This window comes from Thrips palmi, unplaced genomic scaffold (genome assembly GCF_012932325.1).
Source record: "Thrips palmi isolate BJ-2018 unplaced genomic scaffold, TpBJ-2018v1 HiC_scaffold_6, whole genome shotgun sequence".
In the NCBI taxonomy this organism is placed as follows: Eukaryota; Metazoa; Arthropoda; class Insecta; order Thysanoptera; family Thripidae; genus Thrips; species Thrips palmi.
Genome location: NW_023144633.1, coordinates 7286574 through 7306332, shown reverse-complemented (window position 1 = coordinate 7306332; position 19759 = coordinate 7286574). Strand labels below are relative to the sequence as shown.

The 19759-nt window shown below is 52.7% G+C and overlaps 1 protein-coding gene and 1 non-coding gene across 3 annotated transcripts in view; both read left to right on the top strand.

Annotated features, from left to right (window-relative positions):
• The window catches only part of LOC117651748 (heparan sulfate glucosamine 3-O-sulfotransferase 5), a 101964-nt gene extending 83295 nt beyond the window's left edge, over nucleotides 1-18669 (top strand). For both annotated transcript variants that reach the window (XM_034396058.1, XM_034396059.1), the window contains 5 exons: nucleotides 7986-8279; nucleotides 9858-10013; nucleotides 10687-11162; nucleotides 11554-11911; nucleotides 12386-18669. In XM_034396058.1, the coding sequence (XP_034251949.1) occupies nucleotides 9878-10013; nucleotides 10687-11162; nucleotides 11554-11911; nucleotides 12386-12609 (1194 nt within the window). In that variant the 5' untranslated portion in view covers nucleotides 7986-8279; nucleotides 9858-9877 and the 3' untranslated portion in view covers nucleotides 12610-18669. The remainder of the gene's footprint in view (nucleotides 1-7985; nucleotides 8280-9857; nucleotides 10014-10686; nucleotides 11163-11553; nucleotides 11912-12385) is intronic.
• A 640-nt stretch (nucleotides 18670-19309) lies between these two features.
• Trnaa-agc lies at nucleotides 19310-19382 on the top strand. The gene has a single exon. It is a non-coding gene; the product is annotated as a tRNA-Ala (tRNA).
• Nucleotides 19383-19759: the final 377 nt, after the last annotated feature.

Genomic DNA, 19759 nt, shown 5'->3' with positions numbered 1-19759 from the left:
TGTTTCCAGAGAGGTTAGCAGAGGTAGACTTTTCTGCACTTGAAGGATCTTGTTCACCTTTACCCCTCCAGCCTCTGCCGGCCCTCGCCCCCAAGCGCTTTCGTAAGCATCACCATCGTTCTTACGCATCCGGAGAGAGAGAGAGAGGGAGAGAGAGAGAGGAAAAGTTTCGAAGCTGAGTGCGGGGTGATTAGATTGACTGTGCGATATTGAACTAACATGCGTCATGCGTTGATGCAAGGCAAAAGAGCGCGCCAGGAAACATGTAGAAGTTAAAGACTTTTTTCTTGGTCAAAAAATGTCTTGGCTCCAGAAGCCGAACTATAAGAGGCGTAAAGATACAGACTGCTGAAATCCTCAACGGAAATTGTGTGGCATTCGTACATAAGAGCGTATCTACTATGGGATTCCCTACGAAGATACGATGTTCTGTCAGATGATCACTCAAACAAATAATGTTTTCCTGCTCCTGCTAAGCCGCGGCCAGTGTTTGTCTCATAGTGCAGGAGCAGGAGCGCTATCGGCCCTGTCCGTCGAGTCGTGAGTTGGGGTCCGTCCATAAACTAGGTCGATAAGCTATCACAACGATGGGCAGGGCGGGCAGGGCCCTGCAAAGGGATGAGGTTAAAGGGCCCTGCCTCGCGTTTTGCCCCGAGCCCCCTGTCAAAAAAATGCACCAGTAAATTAGCCGAGGGGGCCACCACCCCCGTAATCCTGTGTACAAGTTTGCTGGTAATCTCTGGTAATCCATGGCGTAATCACGTAATCCTTGACAAAATTCTGTCATTTTTCAACGTTTTTGAGTAATTTTCCAACGTTTTCGAGCTATTTTTCAACGTTTTCGAACCAATTTTCGAAAATTTCACGCGTAATCCCTGGTAAATATCCCGTAATCCCGTAATCTTGTGTACGCCTGAAATGAGAGTGGTGGCCCCCTCGAAATTAGCGACATTTCCTGGAGGTTCTCCCACCGAGAGACACACATTATTGGACTTAAAGTGAAAATCTTAAATAAATCGCAGGTACTCAAAAAATCTCTCCTGAAAAAATCTTTTGAAATTAAGACATTGCGCCGATGATTGAATTGTTCAACAGGCTCAGCACTGTGTAGGGGATTACTTTCGACCGTTTAAATTTGATGGTGCGCGGTTTGATGCGTTCGTTGACTCCAAATTGTTTCCAACCTTTTTTTTCTTCCCTTCCCTTTTTTTTTCGGGCAGCAGGGGTGGAACTTTGACCTTGAGGCGCGGTGGTGCGCGGTGCGGCGCGGTGCGGCGTGCGTGGATTGTAAAAATGGCCATTCGGGTGACGATACGGTCCTAGCCACTACCAGCGTCCACTACTCTTTCTTTTTTTTGTGGCCCTCCTTGCGGCAAGGGCGTTTCTTTCACCCGAAATTCTCACACGGCTGGGCTAAAACCCTCATTGTTCCACCCGCACCTCCGCCGCCCTTTCCCTTCGATTCAGACAAGGCAGCCCTTCAAACGCCCCCCTCCCCTCCCTCTGCCCTTGGCACAGGGCAATGAACCTGCCCAAGGGCTGCCCGGCTTGCTGTTAACGCTGTTGACGAGTGAGACACACAAAGCGGGCAAACACTGGGAGAGAGAGAGAGAGAGAGAGAGAGAGAGAGAGAGAGAGAGAGAAAGAGAGAGGGAGGTAAGCGAACGCGGAACAAACAGAGCCCGTTCGCGTTTTGTGTTATTGTGTTTAACATTGCAGCGTGGCAGATTTAAAGAGCTCATGCCGCCGCCTCGCTCATCTGAGGGCCGTCCCCGCTTCCCTAACTAGCGGACTGACTGACTCACACGCGCACGCACACACTCACACACAACGCTCGCTCTCTCACACTCGCAGAAATTGGATCCGCTTGGACAAGTTAACCTTTCCGCACTATTAGCATAAGGACGGCCTGGATGTCGTCCCCGAGCGTGCCCGCCCCGCCCCGCCCCGCTGGTCGGAGTGGCTTGCCGGCTTGCCGGCTTGCCGGCTTGCCGGGTCCACCCGCGAGGGTTCTGCCTCCCCGGGGTACAGTTTGCCACCGGATTCGATGCTGAAGCTCTCCATTTCTCGCAAGATTGAGGCAACCTGACCTGTGTACACGGCGGCGCCCCGCCCCGCCCCGCCGCGCTGCTTGCGCCTGCAAGCCAACCCTGTCGCTGTCTCCGTCCCACTCCCCCGGCGGGTCCCCGGGTGTCTTTGTCATTTTGGTTTCTCCTTTTCCCGCTCATTCGGCGCTGTGCGTTGTTTGTTTTGCTTCTTTTTCGCTTTTGCCGCGGCAAATTGCGTCCCGCGGGAATGTGCGTCTGCAGACCTGTGAACGCCCCGCCCCGCCCCGCCCCCCCCGCCCGCTTGCCCCGCCTTCAATACCTCCATCTTTTCCTCCTTCTCACCGCCGCCTTCCGGGACCGACCCGGGGACACTGCGCTGCCATCTCCTTCTTTTCCGAGGCGTCTCTCTTAATTATTCACTCGCCCCCTCCCCCCTCCCCCTCCCCCTCTCTGCGCGGGGTGTTGAATTAATCCTCATTGCGCCGCTCGCACGCTTCGCGCTGCGCACAGAGGGCCGGCGTGTTTTGTCGCCCGGCCTCTTGGGTTTGGGTCGCAAACCAAACGAAAATGCGGCAGTGGCGAGGCGGTGCGGCGGTGCGGCCGCGGCGGTCCGTTTGCCGAGGCCGTGCCGAGGGGGGCGGCCGCACAGTGGGCCAGAAGACCGGCGGAGGCGGCCAAAACTCTAGACGCGTTTTGAGCTCCAGAGTCGCTAAATGGGACTCGAATCGAACGTGTGACCCTGTGACCCCACCAATGGATTGCTCTCCGAACGAGGAATCCATTGGTGGGGTCACACGTTCGGTTCGAGGCCCATTTAGCGACTCTGGAGCTCAAAACGCGTCTAGATTTTGGGGGCCCCCCCGCCCCCCTCCGCCGGTTTCTTTTTTGGCCCTCTGCAGGGCCGCCCCGGGCAAAAACTGATTCCGAGATTCGTTTTCGGGTCGCCTGAAGTCTTCCCCTCCCCTTTCTCTCCGCACTCGCGGGGCGCCGCGTTAGGGTGCGAGGGAGACAGAGCGACGGAACTGACTCCGCGGCTCTGCGAGACGGGCTAATTGACGGAAGAGTTTCTTTTCGTTTTCGGCTGTTGCCTGCCCTGTCGTTTCGTCTGCATGCTTTGATCCTCTCTTCGCTCGTCGGAGGAGGGAGAGAGAGGAGGGAGAGAGAGAGAGAGTAGGGCGAGTACGCAGAGGGCTGGCCGTGGCGAGAGGCGCGTGAAACGCATGTATAGGTGGGGACGGGGTAGAAGGGGGTGGGGTGGGGGTGGGGGGCGTTACCGGTCCCCCGGCTCCGCAGCTGTGGTTTAGTAGTCGCTGTGGAACATTAACGCAGTTGGGTCCAGATACCGACCACGCCCACCCCACCCCGCCCCGCCCACCCCACCCCGCCCCCCCCCCCCCGCCCCGGCCAGCGCGGCCAGTTGCAGCGTTGCCTGTGGGGCGCAAGTGAGTGAGATGGGTCCCCGAGGGCCGGCCAGCTGAAATTCGATTCCGTCCCGCTGCTGCAGTCAGAAGGATAACGACCTTTTTTCTGCGTGTGCGAGAGAGACGGACTCTGTGTGTGTGTGTATATATTTTGTGTGTGTGTGTGTGATGTGTATATGTTGTAGTGGTGTGTGTGTGTGTTAGGAATGCCAGTTGAACAAAGGGTTAGCCCGTTTCCTATGCACGTGGCGCGACCTTTCAGCGAGCCCTCCAGTGTACTGTCCGCCTGCAGGCCATCTCCTTGGATGATGCCCTCCGGAAGGTCAGCAGCTAAGTGGGTCACCGGTCATCGAGACCCGCGTCATCGCCCGCCTTCGACGTGCCAGCAGACCGATTCCGAGAGTCGTTTTCGTCGCTCTGTCGCTCTCGCACTCACGGGGCGTCCCGTACAGTTGCGAGAGAGACAGAGCGACGTGAACGACTCTCGGAATCGGTCTTACACTGTCGTGTCACTGCGACGTGTCATACTGCGACGTGTCACGTGTCGTTTATAAATAGCCCCTCCTCGGTAACGGCTCCCCCAGGAACGAGCTGGGCTCGGACCGCAAGTCGCACTGCAAGTTACGTCAGCGAATCGGTCACTTTGCTGAATTTTTCAGCGCGGTGCGTTGCGCGGCGCTGCGCTGCCCTGGCCGCGTTATGCTGGCCACGCACGCTATCTACACACTGCAGGCAATGGGGCCTGGCCCTGCCGGCCGCCCTGGCCGCCCTGGCCGCCCTGGCCCCGCCGGCCCGGGCCCTTGAGCTTCTTTCTCATGCAAAGCACAAACACACGCACACACCGCACGCGCCGCGCCAAAGACGGACGAGAGAGAGAGAGAGAGAGAGAGAGAGAGAGAGAGAGAGAGAGAGAGAGAGAGAGAGAGAGAGCAGAAGCTGGGCTGGCCGAGCACGCGTTTCTGAGTGGGCCAGAAGACCGGTGGAGGCGGGCAAAATCCCGGACGTGTTTTGAGCAAAAGAATCGCTAAATGGGACTCAAACCGAGCGTGTGACCCCATCAATGGATTGCTCTCCGAACGAAGAATCAAGAATCCATTGGTGGGGTCACAAGTTCGGTTCGAGTCCTGTTTCGCGACTCTGAGGCTCAAAACGAGTTTAGAGTAAGCCGCCTCCACCGGTCTTCCGGCCCACTGTGCGTTTGCGTCCGTGCGTCCCCAGCACGGCGGTAATGGGTCCGGGGCGAACGCGCCGGGCTGCAACTGCTCGCGTCACAAGGACAGGTAGTTAATGGGTTGTTATCGGAGTGCAAGCGCTGTGCAAGCGCTGCACCGCTGCGCCACTGTCGAACGGGCGTTGGGGAAAAGGACGAAAAAGAGGAGCAGTGCCACAGCCAGAGCAGCAGACCGATTCCGAGAGTCGTTCTCGTCGCTCTGTCTCTCTCGCACTCACGGGGCGTCCCCTGTAGGTGCGAGAGAGACAGCGCGACGAAAACGACTCTCGGAATCAGTCTGCAGCGCGGAGCAGCGCGTTGCATTTAACCGTTTAACCGGCGCCGCGCTCTTGCTTTTTCCCTCCCTCCCTTTGTTTTCTTACAAAGCAAGAGGCGGGGCGAAATGAAAGGACGGCGGTTTTCATACACGCGACACAGCGCACGCACACGCTCTCACAATACGCACTCACACCGACGCGCGGACGCGCACAGACACGGAGAGTGTGGCCCTTGCCTGCCGGGCGGTGCGGGGCGGTGCGGGGCCCCGCGGCCGGCTTGGCACGTCACTTGGAGTGGAGACGGAAAGACGGAGGGGCTTGGCGCCGCGTGGCGCCGCTTGGGCACGGCCGGGCACGGCTTGTGCGCCTCGCCGAGGCACAGTGGGCCAGAAGACCGGCGCCGACGGCCACAACTCTAGGCTCGTTTTGAGCTGCAGAGTCGCTAAGCATGACTCGAACCGAGCGAGTGACCCCACCAATGGACTCCTCATCCGAAGAGCAATCCATTGGTGGGGTCACACGTTCGATTCGAGTCATGCTTAGCGACTCTGGAGCTCAAAACGCGTCCAGGGTTTTGGCCGCCTCCGCCGTCTTCTGGCCCACTGTGCGAGGTGGGCCACTTGGCGGGCCGTGTGTCCGGCGGCGTGGCGGGGCGTGGCACGGCGTGGCGTGGCGGCCCGCATAGCTGTCAGGGGCCACGCGCCGGGATTACCCCGAGGGGTGCACCGCCGTCGCCACCGCCGTCACCACCGCCACCACGACGGCGACGCCAGGATAGGCCCGGAGCCAAGGCGCCGGGGCGGGGGTGGAGGGGGTTCGTGCCAGCAGGGCGAATGGATTAGAATTCGGAAATCTCGCGCATTGTCAGGCAGGGCAGAGCGAACTAGGTACTGCTTGCTGGCCGAGAGAAAGGGACGATTCAACCATTTTCTCCAGTGTGCCACACGCTCAAAAATATGTTTTTGCACTAACCGCAACCCACCAGCCCTAAAAAGCGGAAAGCACTCTTCCCTCCCCCTCACTAAAATAAGTGTTCATAGACCCATGTCAATTTTCACCATTCCCACATTATTTTCTTTCTAGTTCTACGCTCACGTTCCTGTCAATTTTATTCGTTTCATTTCCTTTCATTTTCTTTCATTTTTTTTGCGACGTCTGGTCTTATCACACGCCAATGCATAAACCCGCCCGCCACCTACTTCACACACTCGATTTTTCGACTTCTCTCTCTCTCTCTCTCTCTCTCTCTCTCTCTCTCTCTCTCTCTCTCTCTCTCTCTCTCTCTCTCTCTCTCTCTCTCTCTCTCTCTCTCTCTCTCTCTCTCTCAAACTCTTTCTCTCGCCATTCTTTCTGGCGCCGTCGCCACCGCCGCGACCAGATTGCGAGGGGTGGGGGGCGCCAAGCGACCCCCAACGTGCCAACGACCCCCTCCGCGTTGCTGACTGGCGTTACCGCGGCCGTCCGGCGTCCACGTTGTTTTGTGGACGGGGCGTTGCGTCGCACAGTGGGCCAGAAGCGCAGCGGGCAAAACCGGCCGGGGGAGCGCTGCGACCGTAGGCACTCTGAACCCGGGTGGCTGCTTCTCGAGGCTCGCACAGTGGCCAGAAGACCGTGGAGGCTGCCTAAACCTGGATGCGTTTGAGCTCCAGAGTCACTAAACTGGACTCGAACCGAAGTGTGACCACCCAAAGGATTCCTCGTCCGAAGAGCAATCCATTGGTGGGGTCACACGTTCGGTTCGAGTCATGTTTAGCGACTCTGGAGCTAGAAACGCGTCCGGGATTTCGACCGCCCCCCACCGGTCTTCTGGCCCACTGAGCGTTACGTTGCTTCGTGGACAGGGCGTTACGTGGCTGCGGTGCGGCGTGGGGCGTGCCAGAATTATTAGGGTTGGCGGATCCTCATTGCATGCCATGGGTTTTTGTCCCGACGCCCTTATTCGCGCACAGAGATAGCGGCACGCTGCATGTCTGTCTGTCTGTCTGTCTGTCTGTCCGTCCGTCCGTTCGTCCATCTGCATTCCGGCCCGTCCGGCGTACCATTTGCATGTCTGTCTGCCTGCTAGTCTGTCTGTCCGTCTGTCCGTCCGTTGGTCCATCTGGCCGTCGGGGAGGCGCACTGCGCGCTCAGGGGGCAAAGATACGAGAAAGGGCGTCGGGGGGGGGGGGGGGCTTTTGCTGCACTGGATTAGAATGAGTGGTGTGGCTAGCTCGCAAAAACGCACTTCATTTAGGAGCAAAGGAACGAGGAGAAAATTATTGTTATACCTACCGGGTAGTTGTCCCTGCCCCCTCAAGTCATGTTAATTTTTCCTTTGGTTCACCCCGATCCGTTCCACACGACTAGCGACCCCAAAATGGTTCTCGCTCTGGGCGGTGCACTCGCAGAGCGACCCACGACGGTGCTTGGTTATGCATTTCGCGGTCATTTTAATTCAGTGGAAACGAACACATTAGCACACAAAACACTGGACGCCCCTCTCAAAGTCTGTCGAGCGCTTCAGAAGATTCGTTTCGTCGCTCTCTCTCTCCCACCGTCGCATTAGTGCACTCCGTTTGAGGGTGCGAGAGAGACAGAGCGACGAACCACTCTCCCGAATCACGTGCAGAGGGGAGAACAACTGCTCTCATTCATTGTACAAAATTTGAACACATTCCACGGTCAGGTGGCAAAACGCCTGTAAGAAGGCAACGTGTGTGGCAAATACGCCTGAAATCTTGCACATTCCCGGACATTCCCGCAATCACACTGAGAATGAAACAGTCATGATCAGGACTAAAATTTTGGGTGAGGAATTCTTTAACACCCAAATTTGGGTGTCAATCACTTAGCTGATCGTAGCTGATACCCTTCCTCGCCCAAATTTGGGCCAGGATCCTTCCTCACCCAAAGTATACCTCGCCCAAAATTGGGTATTGATCAAGACTCGTTCATTCTCAGTGCTCTGTCCACGAAATTTCTCAGTGGGTCACCATCGCACAGTGGTATACAGTGGTGTCTAACCTGGACCTTTCTCCTCTGTCTGCAGGTGCCAGGCGTGTCAGGCGTCTGCCGGGGGATGTCAGCCTGACGTCGCGGTGCAGGCACTGCCAAGGGCTCTGCAGCACTGCAGGCATGCCTTGCCTCGCGGCGCGCCACGGGGCCCACGAGGCGCACAGGGCCCTCGGGGGGTGCCTGGCCGACGGTGGCGGCCTGGCTGCGCGCCGTGCTGCACGCCGTGCGCCACGCGGCTAGGCCGAGGCTGGCTGGGCCGAGGGCTGCGCGGCCATGACTGGGGAGGCTGCCACGTTGGCGGGCCGGGCAAGAGGCAGCAGAAGCAAGCGTGAGTACCGTCTTCTCCAGTCTCAGACAAACTACCGGTACAGTGGCGGATCCAGAGTCGGCCCAAGGGGGGGCGCAAAGTAACACTTTTTGCCTACTTACAGGGGCAAATTGGTGCTTTTTGCCTACCTTTCAGCCGGCTATCTAGGGGTCAGGGGGGGGGGGCAATTGTCCTTTTGCCCCCCCCCCTGCACTCTAAATGTTAACGGTGAAGATTCTCCATATTATGGTGAAAATGTTCCATATTATGGTGGTGCAGCTGACTTCGTAACATACCATTGAGAATTCACTGTACCTTATAGATATTTTGACGAGTTTCGTTGGTATTATGGAGAAAATCTCCACCATAATATGTTGGTGCAGCCTTTCACCGTAAGACATTTACAGTGTGGATCCGCGCTTGTACCGGTGTTGACTTTTAGTACATGGTTTTGACATTTTGTCGATAGTACCTCTGGTTTTTTGTGCAACAGTAATATGTACTTTTGACTTTTGTTCGTATAATCTGCCTTTTTGTTAGTACTTATATTGACAAAAATTAATTTCTACATAATTTTATGTGGTAAATTGTTCGTATCTAAGAAGAAAATACTAAGTATTATTGTTGTAGGCTATAGTGCCTAGTTACGACGATAAAGTTAATAAGAGGCTGAGAGTGTCCAGTCCGCTAAACCGGCGACACTGTAAAAAATTCCTTACTTTTTTACGGAAAATGTACTGACGAATCTAGTACGGAAAAAAGTACGGGACGTCCGTACTTGCCCCTTAAGAACTCAATAATCGGGTACAGAAAAATAAGTTCCGTAGCAGGACAGGTACGGACGATCCAGGCAAATTATTCACCTTGTTCACTTCCAGAGCAGCCGACCGATTCCATTCACTTGTTACGCAATGTAAGAAAATTATCATCGAACCGAAGTTTTCTTTTTTCTGTGAAACCGCCGAAAAAAGCGATCCATTGAGAAACACTGAAATTTTGATGCATGTATGTATTGGCGTTTTAAAAAATGTTTTCGGCTTCTTTTTTCTTCTATTCAACTTCTTTAAAACAATTTCTATTTGATTTGTTCGACTGTGGAGTTGTTTCTCCTCGCTGTTACTATATTACATCAGGCAGCAGCTGGGACTCTGCGCTGTGTGCCCTGCCCACCGTCCAACAAAGCAGTAACTTACTCTCCGGCTGGCTGGCCTGCACTTCTAGAAGAAGAAAAAAACCTACTCCAATTGGGGGTGGCTCATTGTGTCCACCAAAAAAGCGTCTACCGTTAAAATATTAATATTTTTAGAAAACATGCTGTTTTGAAAAAAGCGACTAACTTTTACCATTAAAAATTTCTGCCAATTTTTTTTAAGTCAGGAATGGATTGTACTTCCAATCTACAACTATTTTTGTACAAAGTACAATGGAACAAGTATGACAAGTGCAGTCCAGTCTACAATCCTACTTTATTTCACAGGGTTTTTTTTTGTACTTTTCACTCTTTTTCTTGCAGTGTGGCCAGCTCGACCAGGCCAGGCCGGCCCGGCTGGGCTCGAACTGAATTGATGGTGTGATGGACTGATGGTGTGGCGTTTGCAGGCAGGCGGGGATGAGCCGTGATGAGGCCGGCGGCCGACAGCTGGTGCCGTTGGGGCGGCCGGCTGGCTGCCTGCATGCTGTCGTGCGTCCTGGTCGCCCTGCTCGTCACGCTGCACGCCCTGTACGACAGCGCAGTCTACACCATCCAGTACCAGGGTAACCGCCACCACCACACTGCTAACGACGTCGCCCTGCCACAGTGGGCCAGAAGACCGGTGGAGGCGGCCAAAACTCTAGACGCGTTTTGAGCTCCAGAGTCGCTAACTGGGACTTGAACCGAACGTGTGATCCCACCAATGGACTGCTCTCCGAACGAGGAACCCATTGGTGGGGTCACACGTTCGGTTAGAAACCTGTTTGGCGACTCTGGAGCTCAAAACGCGTTAGAGTTTGGGCAGCCTCCACCGGTCTTCTGGCCCACTGAGCTTCGGAGCGCCTGCGAGGTAGGCAGTGCCACACACTGCTGTTCAACGGGAGTGCCTACCCCGATGTTCGCAGGCGCTCTGCCCGGGGCTCTGCGACTCTGGAGTTCAAAACCCGTCCGGGATTTTGACCGTCTTCTGGCCCACTGTGTGGCGTGGCCAGGGAAGTGGCCGGGCCATGCCCCTCGCATGCGAGACGGCAAGCGCGCGGGGTATCGCCGACAGCAGACTGATTCCGAGAGTCGTTTTCGTCGCTCTGTCTCGCTCGCACCCATGGGGCGTCCCGTACGGGTGCGAGAGAGACGGGGCGACTCTCGGAATCAGTCGCAGCCACTCTCTGCTACAGCCACTGCGAAAGTCGCTTCGCTTTACTTGGTTTCGCCTTACTTTGTGCTCCTCGTCCGCAGGGCTGAGCGATGAGGGCCTGGAGGCCATGCTGCTGGCCAACACCGCCGACGTGTCGGCCATGTTGACGGCGCCGGAGATCCCCGACGACCCGGGCGGCGGAGGCGGCGACTTCGGCGGCGACCTGGGCGGCGACCTGACGGTGGTGTCGGGCGTGGACACGAACGAAGTGAGCGACCAGGACAAGGACCTCCACTTCGAGGAGGGCAAGGACGACGTGGGCCGCGTGCGCTTCCCCAGGACGTCGCGCCGGCTGCCGCAGTGCCTCATCATCGGCGTGCGCAAGTGCGGCACGCGCGCGCTCCTGGAGATGCTGTTCCTGCACCCGCGCGTCCAGAAGGCGGCCGGCGAGGTGCACTTCTTCGACCGCGACGACAACTACTCGCGCGGCCTGGAGTGGTACCGGAAGAAGATGCCGCACTCGTTCCCGCACCAGGTCACCATCGAGAAGAGCCCCAGCTACTTCGTCACCCCCGAGGTGGGTGCATGCTCTGCTCGCCCTCCCGCACTGGGAAAACTGAGGCGTAACATTGCCTTCAGGAAAGGCGCACAGTGGGCCAGAAGACCGGAGGAGGCGGCCGAAACTCTAGACGCGTTTTGAGCTCCAGAGTCGCTAAATCGGACTCGAACCGAACGTGTGACCCCACCAATGGATTGCTCTCCGAACAAGGAATCCATTGGTGGGGTCACACGTTCGGTTCAAGCCTGTTTAGCAACTCTGGAGCTCGTCTAGAGTTTTGGCCGCCTCCACCGGTCTTCTGGCCCACTGCGCCAGTGCGCTCGGAGAAAGTTCCCCAGTTTTACCTGTTTAACAGGAAGCTCGCCACTTTTAAAACCCGTCACGACACTGTAACTGCCTTTGGTCCCAGGTGCCGGAGCGGGTGCGCGCGATGAACGCGAGCGTCAAGCTGCTGCTCATCGTCCGGGAGCCGGTGACGCGGGCCATCTCCGACTACACGCAGCTCCGCAGCCACGCCGCCACGGCGTCGCCGTCGCCGCCGCCCAGCGGGCAGCAGATGCAGCAGGGCCAGCGCTCCTTCGAGGAGCTCGCCCTGAAGCCCGACGGCACCGTCAACCTGGCGTACCGGCCGCTCTCCACGTCCCTGTACTACTCCTTCCTGCACCGCTGGCTCGACGTCTTCTCGCGCGACCAGCTCCTCGTCGTCAACGGCGACCTGCTCATCGAGGACCCCGTGCCCGAGCTGCGGCGCATCGAACAGTTTCTAGGTGAGTGGTGGCGTGGCCGTCCTGGTGCTGCCGGTGTTGCCGTTCAAGTAGAATACAAACGTCGGAAAAGTGGCGATATATATCGGCAAACTTTGGCCCGAACTTTCGCAAATGCTGTTCGTGTTTTACTCTCGTGATTTCACAAAAATTTTGGTCGTACTAGCGAATACCGCGAATCGTCTGGGGTCAAAAAGGTTGTCATTTTCGTCATCGGCACCCTCAAAACATACGAAACAACGTCAAACTTAAAGCAAAATTTTGGTCGTAACATACCCCTTTGGGATTCGAACCTGGGTCCAAACTTCTCCGATTCGTTCGAAACCAGCACCGTTGGCTTCGTCTCGTCACCCCGATCGATTCCAAAAATTCACATGCCTGCCCATATAGCTCCGCAATCCGATTCAGCCCGACCGCCTACTTAGGAGGCGAGTTGACATCGATGGTGACCGCGGCTGCGTTGGGCTGTGCTTGCAGGTCTGGAGCCCCGGATAGGGCGCCACAACTTCTACTTCAACCACACCAAGGGCTTCTTCTGCCTGCGCAACGAGACGGCCGACAAGTGCCTGCGCGAGACCAAGGGGCGGCGCCACCCGCGCGTCGACCCCGCCGTCGTCACCAAGCTGCGCAAGTTCTTCTCCGAGCACAACCAGCGCTTCTACGACCTGGTGGGTCAGGACCTTGGCTGGCCCGAGGAATGACCGCGCCGATCACTGCCGCCAGCACCGCCACCGCGACGCCACCGCGACGGCGGACTGCTTGGAGCGGCCGGGGAGCGGCGCGCGGGGGCGGGGCGTGGCTGGAGGCCGCGAGGCCCCGGCCAGCGCCCTGGCGGCTCGGCAGAGTCGGCAGAGACTGCAGGCGGCAGAGACACACTCACACTGACCGTCCCGGTCCCAGACCGGTCTAGACCCTACCGGTCGCGCGGGCCGCGCCGGGGGTATTGTCCGTCCAGAGCATCTCATTCACACCAACCTCACTGTGTTCACTGCTTGCCGCGGCTTGCCGGCGCCGCGAGTCTCTGCCGCCGTCCGCCCCTCCCTTCCGGCGCGCTCCCCGGCCCCGCCGCGGTCGGCACCGCGTCGTGGAGGGAACCTAATTGTAGTTTCTCAACCCGGAAGGCCTACGGAATACCACGTTCTTCTGTCGTCGGTCCAATTGCGAAGATATATTGAACCACTAGTCTGTAGGTTTTTCCAAGTCTGAACAAGCAGATTTAAGCAGTCTGTATTTTTGTTCAACTCGTTGTCAGCCCGTCTCGTTGTTCAGTTCTTCGTTACATGTGAAACCTTTAGATTTTAAGGGAGTTCATGGAACTGTCATTTCCCTCGTAGGCAAAGGGAGCCTTAAACCAAATTGCTCGATGTGATATTATTCTCGATGAGATAGTCGTCTCTTGTTTAAAGATAATTTGTACATATTTATTGTGCTGATGATATTTCAGTATTACGAAAAAATTGAAGAAGAGCGTAACGATAACATATCATTAAAAATGCATATCATATTGTGAATTTTTATCAAATTACATTTACATATCATTCCTGTGACAAGTTGAAATATGAAACATATCATTATTTATCTTTCGCAGACTTTCCTGGCCGATGTGTGAATATGCGGTCGGTATGTGCCATGGGGACAGGTTCCTAGACATATTGTTAAGCTAAGAAATTTTAAGAGTGTAACCCACATGTTATTTAATGCAATATTTTGTTACCAGTTGTTGTTTCTGAAGTTTTAATGCTAGCTGATCATTCGTAACGTACCTAAAGCGGGATATTCGAGTCACCTTACCGTAGCTTTATATCTGAACGCCTCTGTCAGTGCTCCGATCCAGGAAACGGGGCCCGGGAAATAGAAAATGGAAATCGGAAAAGGGAAAGGCAGCGCCACAAACGTGTCGGTTGGGCTGCCTACCCGCCGGGTCGAAGGCGCTCGCCACGAACGACGTGGTACTCTTATCTTCCAAGTTGCTTCCAATCCCTCCAAGTCAGTCTGGCGGGAGAGTGGGGCTAAGGCTGGCAGAAGCGGTTATAAACGTTTTTGGCGCCAACTTTTTAGAAAGTTTCCATTGGACGGAGCCACGGGCTTGGATCCGCACCTGCACCTTAAACCAGGCTGGCAGGATGTCCAGGGCGAGGAGGTCACCCCGCTTTCCTACCGTGCTGTAAGGTTCAAGGTTCAAGGTTGGACTTTCAACAAGGCGCTCGTCAAATAGCAGACCCGAGACAAAACCATGACGTGTTTAATTTCCTTTCCAGAGGCACGCGCTGACCACGTTAGTTTTAAGATTGTCGTAAGGGCGGGGCATTTTAATTCTTAAGTAAATGTTGTTTGTGTTAAATATAGTTTATTTATAATTCTGACGGAGGGTGGACCTGGCCCCATGGTACACGTGCATCAGACACGGCGCCGGCTAAAGACGCTGCGAGGGTATTCATAAAGTAACGCAATATAATTATATAAATATATTTTTATAATCCGTATTGGAAATTGTTGCCCTATATTCATTGTTAATGTATACTGTATGTAGTTTCATTAACGCAGGGATTCATAGTTTTATGTTGCTATCGTTCCAGTCGTATTTTGTCAAAGTCAGTCAGCCTAGACGCTACTGTTTTGATTCCATTTTTCGTCTGCTTTAAATGTTTTAGCGTTTCTTGGGGAATACGTGTGAACCCCGGCTAGAGTCTAAACCTTGAAAAAAATAATCAATTAACTTGGAGTCATACTTTCTTTCGTTGGCTTATGGCACAGTGCGATGTTGATCTAAAAGAGCAATAAGGGAGATTTTTTTGCGCCGTTCTTTGTCGAATTTACGGTGGTGGCGGTGAGTTCGATTTGGCCATCCAGCATTGTCAATTTCATGAAAGAGCTGGAGGACCGATCTTACACTCAACGAGCGTATTTTTCACGATAACTATTAAAAAGGAGGACATTTGTTGTGCATGTCACAATGATCGTTCTTGCTGAAAATTTGTGAATTGGTTTTCCTTTTTCGTTCAGGAAATAACAAATAACTGGTGGCACAGCCGTCGCGACTGCCCTGTACACTGTACGGGTTGCGGGTCGCGCTTATCACCGTCTCGCCTTGTCGGCGAGGCCGCGGGACAGAAGACCGATTCCGCGCAACGTTTCGTCGCTCTGTCTCTCTCGCACCTGCAGGGAACGCCGCATGGTGCGAGAGAGACAGAGGGGCGAAGGCAATGTTCGCTCTGCTGAGACTGGGAACGGACCCCCGAATAGCGCCCAAGCACAGCATCGCACCGAGCCATGCAGCCAAGGCAGAGACTGCCAGCCAAACAAAAACAATAACAAAAATTCCAGTTTGAAACGGTCATGCATCGCAAGCGGTGTGCGTTGCGCGCATTATGCGTAGGACAAGAATATTAGAAAATAGATTTTTTTAAACTGAGTTATCCTATGCATACCGCTGCTAACGCTCTTACGAATTTTTGTCCAGTTGGCTTTCCCTGACCAGGGGCTCGGTTAGGCAACCAGTCTTACCATGAGACCTTTCAACCGCTCCTTGTTCATTGGTTTTGGATTTTCTTTTCCACTGCTATAGAAATTAGCCAGAGACCGCGCGTGCGTCTGCAGCCGGCTAAACTTATTTCATCCTAATCAAGTATTTTCTCTTTGTAAGTGTGATGACGTTTTGTGGGGCATATGATAGTTTTTAAGATGTCAAAGATAAACATATCATTTCTAGTACTGTTACAAGCTCCTTTATAATGTACTTTTGCGCCGTATGAATATGAGCATATCAACGTGTACGCGTTACGTACAAAATAGAACTGATGCATATCGTTTTGAGAAGAACTATTCATTGAAAAAGTCAACGTTAGTTCTCTCTTTTGTGATCTCAGAAGCTGTAACTTATGAGGGCTTTTCCCTTTAAATCCATCATTCCTAGTCTTTGTATTTTTAAGTACTCGTGGATTTATGCAACTTACAAATTTTCCATGTTCAATTAATACTAACCTTGTTTTAGTCTAGTCATTTATTTCATTTTAGCTGGGAAGCAAGGAACCGGATTTAGATTGTAACAGATTTTTGACAGGGATTGGAATGATTATCGTTTTATTTTTTCTCGACGCTAAACGTCTTTTACCGAGCCATACTGACCAGAGCCCTTGTTTGATCTCGTTTCTACAAACTTTGTTGCCTCCACTACTTCCACGGACAATGTAAGAAAAGAAAATTAATAATTATCCGCGAAAACACGCGTGCTCTATGTTTGAGGGCTGGTTTCAAACACGCCAGTGTGCCACAGAACGGCACGCGTGGAGTCCCAGACAGTCCGTGACCGGGCAAGACTAGTCCGTGACTGGGCAAGTCACTCGGCTAGACAGACATTTCTCCACAAGTGTCGCAAGTCGATCGCTGCGGTATGAAAGCGCTCGTCACGACGATGAGGCGAGGCTCTCCTCCGCAGACTGATTCCATGAGTCGTTGTCATCGCTCTGTCTCTCTCGCACCTGTGAGGGGCACCCCATGAGTGCGAGAGAGACAGAGCGACGAAAACGACTTTCTGAATGAGTCCATTGATTGCCTCTGATGATCCGGTTGCCTGATAGCGGCTTGCCTCCCGAAGGTGGCCCCTCCCTGAGCACACTCGTCATGCAACCGATAGCGATAACTCGATAGCGAGCCCGCCGGTCGATATCTTATCGGCGTCGATCTCGTCTGGCTTCGGGAGAAACGAGTCGGTACTTTCCAGTTACTTTCCAGTACTTTCCAGTCGATTCCTGGATTCGCGTTCACTCCTTTCGCGCTTTGTCCTTGTCACACCTGGGTCCCTTTCGGTCCCTTTGCTGTTCCTTCCTTCCATCCCATTTTTACCTTTATCTTGTTCTAAAGTTTCCTTTGCAAACGAAGCAGGGCGGCATCTCTCGGTGCGGCGCCTCGGTAGCGTTTTAGAGTGTTGTCTAGTATCTATGGTAGAGGCTTGAAGCAAAAGGTACACTAGGTATCGTTAAATTCTATTTATATCCCTTTTAATATCCTTCCTGCTCTGTTGTCAATGGCTCATGTCGCCTCCATTTTCGCACTGTTTTCCTTAACAAAAAAAAAGGATTGCACTCAGTCTTGTCAAAAAGGGAAAATTGAACGGGCAATTTCTAATTTTTGTCATATTGGTCAAAAGTTGCCTTGTTGGTCTCTATCTCAAAACGAACAATATCAGCCGAATATTCGTCCTTTTAATTTCATATTTTTGTATGACAGTGGTTCAGCTTCCATCCAGAATTGCCCAAGGGAAAACAACTTCTTTATTTCTCCTCTGATTTTCTTTCCTGTTCAATTAGATTTCTCCAAATTACCCAGTGGTAATTTTTTTAACATTATTTTTCTTGATTGGCTCTGTTTGGCATAGAGAGACATGGGCGTTATAAGTCTCTAGTGGTGTTTCCTGAGGCATGACACGGCGCCCCGCTGCGACTTCCGGTTTGCTTCGCTTTCCGTCGTTGACTGGTCGTTTCAGCATTCTCAGTTCTTGGGTGTGTCTCGTGCATTTCAGGCCACTCATTGCCCCCACGTCCAGGAGGTACACCGTGGTAGAACAAAAAGTTTTTTGCTGCATAAAGTGCCTAGTTTTACAGAGATGTAAACGAAATTTGGACCGGGGATTGGGGATTGCACGAGTACTTCTCGTTGGGGCTCGCGCACCTCACGTCCTCGAACGCCTGTGTCGGGCCCGAAACGGCATAGATCATGTGTGGTCTAGCCCGTAATGGTAATGGCAATGGCAATGCGCGGGGTAGGCCAGCCCGCCCACCCTGCGTGTCCAGCGGACTGCCTACCCCTTGTTTCTCAGGCGCTAAGACTCGATGAGCGTGCATCCTCGGGGCTTTCGTGAAACAACGCACTGCTTCTAAAAGGAAATTTTTGGGAACATATTCCTTGAGAGAAGCTATTGGTTTTCCAAGACTTATTGTTCTACTTCGGCCTCTTTGACTGGGTGCTTCATTCAAGTACATATCAGCCCTTCACAATTGGGCAAATGCTCTGTGATCAGAAGTGCAAAGTCTCTAATTATATTTTGTGGAGGAAGATGGTAGCAAGACACAGCCAACTAATGCAAAAGCCTTTTGTACAATCCACACATTATTTTGCTCGATATGTGTGCTGATTTTGTGCAGACATTTTACTCGTTGCGGTTTGTTCATTTTAACCGTCTGTTATTGGAGTTATTTATCTCTATTAACCGTTCTTTGTTATAGTCTAGGAAAGGTCCTTTACAAGATTTGTTGTTTTATATTCTATTGGTGCTCGTATACAAATGAGATGATGTATTACTTTGTTATCTGCACTCAAGTGTTGATTGTAAAAAAGCTCTAAAGTGACAGCAATAATTCCCATACATTAGACATATTATAATTTATTTGTAAGGGACTTCGGTTTGAAGATTGCATTTCCTGTCTTTGAAAAAGACAAGTTAAAAAACTCCAGATCTTTTTGTTATTTTATTCAACAAATTTTGAGACTGTTTATCATCTTATTCAGTTTGAGAGTAGAGTGTAGAACTATCTGGAAAAAAGTGGGATGTACTTCTTCAAATTTTGAAACTTACACAAAAGAAAAAAGAAACTATGAAGGTTGTGTGTATCTTGGTTTTCTTGCTCGTTAAATATCTTAATTTATGCTGCCATATCTGCAACCTGCCTAATGGGCTGCTGTTTGTTACCCAGCAATTTCTGTTGCATCTTTTGTTCTACATTGTAGACCAGGAAATAAATATAGTTCCATCTGATAAATCCTAATTTTACTGGTAAAGATTGCATTTCTTTGAAACAAAATTGCATCACTGCTTGCTTTTAGAAATTCTTAGCCCTTCACTCACTCAGCGATCCAAAGAACATTCACCTCCGCCTGAATCCCCCTACTATCAAACGGCTGGTGGAGGTACTTTTTTTGTTTGCTTTTTTTGATAAGGAGAGATAGCAATACCAAAGTGCCCCTTGCAATAAAGGCCTGCGAAGAGCCGCAGCACATTCAGAATCATGCTAAGTATTGCTTTTTCAAGCGAAGTTTGAAATGCAAAGTCCCCACCAATAAGGTGACCTGTAGACAAGCTTTTCAAATAATATTTATGACTTCATGTTCAAGAGGCGTGGCTTCCTCAAATTAAATTTTGCAATTCACGTTTTCCTTTCGGGAACACAGCAACTGTCTTGAAAAATGTGGGACTTGGGTGCCGAATACAAGTTTCCTACCTTGGCCTAGAGTGAGCCGAAAACATGGCATCGCTGTCTTGATGACTAGACGCCGCCGTGGGCTCCCCCTCCCCCCTCCCTTTCCCCCTCTCCACTCCGACTCAGCGGCAGACACGGCAGCGGAGCGGTTCAGCTGGGAGACCGGGCTTCAACGCCAGACAAGCGAGGAAGCGAGCACTGTCCGTGAGGGGGTGTAGCTCAGATGGTAGAGCGCTCGCTTAGCATGCGAGAAGTACGGGGATCGATACCCCGCACCTCCAGGTTGGAAATTAATTTTTTTGACCGCAAGCTACAAGCAAGTACTGTATTTAAGATGCGTGCACTGAGCCAGTGGGGTTTAAAGCAAAAGCTGTGCCTTCTGGCCTACTGTGTGGGGCCACCTCAGGAACTTGAAATTGGTTGCACTGGGTTTTTGGAGCCTATCATCCACTTCTCAAATTTCCTTCTCAGACAACCTTAATTCCAAATATGTAAAAATGAAATCCAGAAAATTTTCGTAAGGCCTTATTTAAGGATAGTAATCTGTTTCAAGAATAAAATTTGGCTTCATAGGCCCTAGCACATCCGAGAGGTGACACTGCTTCTCACTAGCTAGCTTTTGAACCCAATAGTTAAAAATTAGTGGAAGGGGCCAACA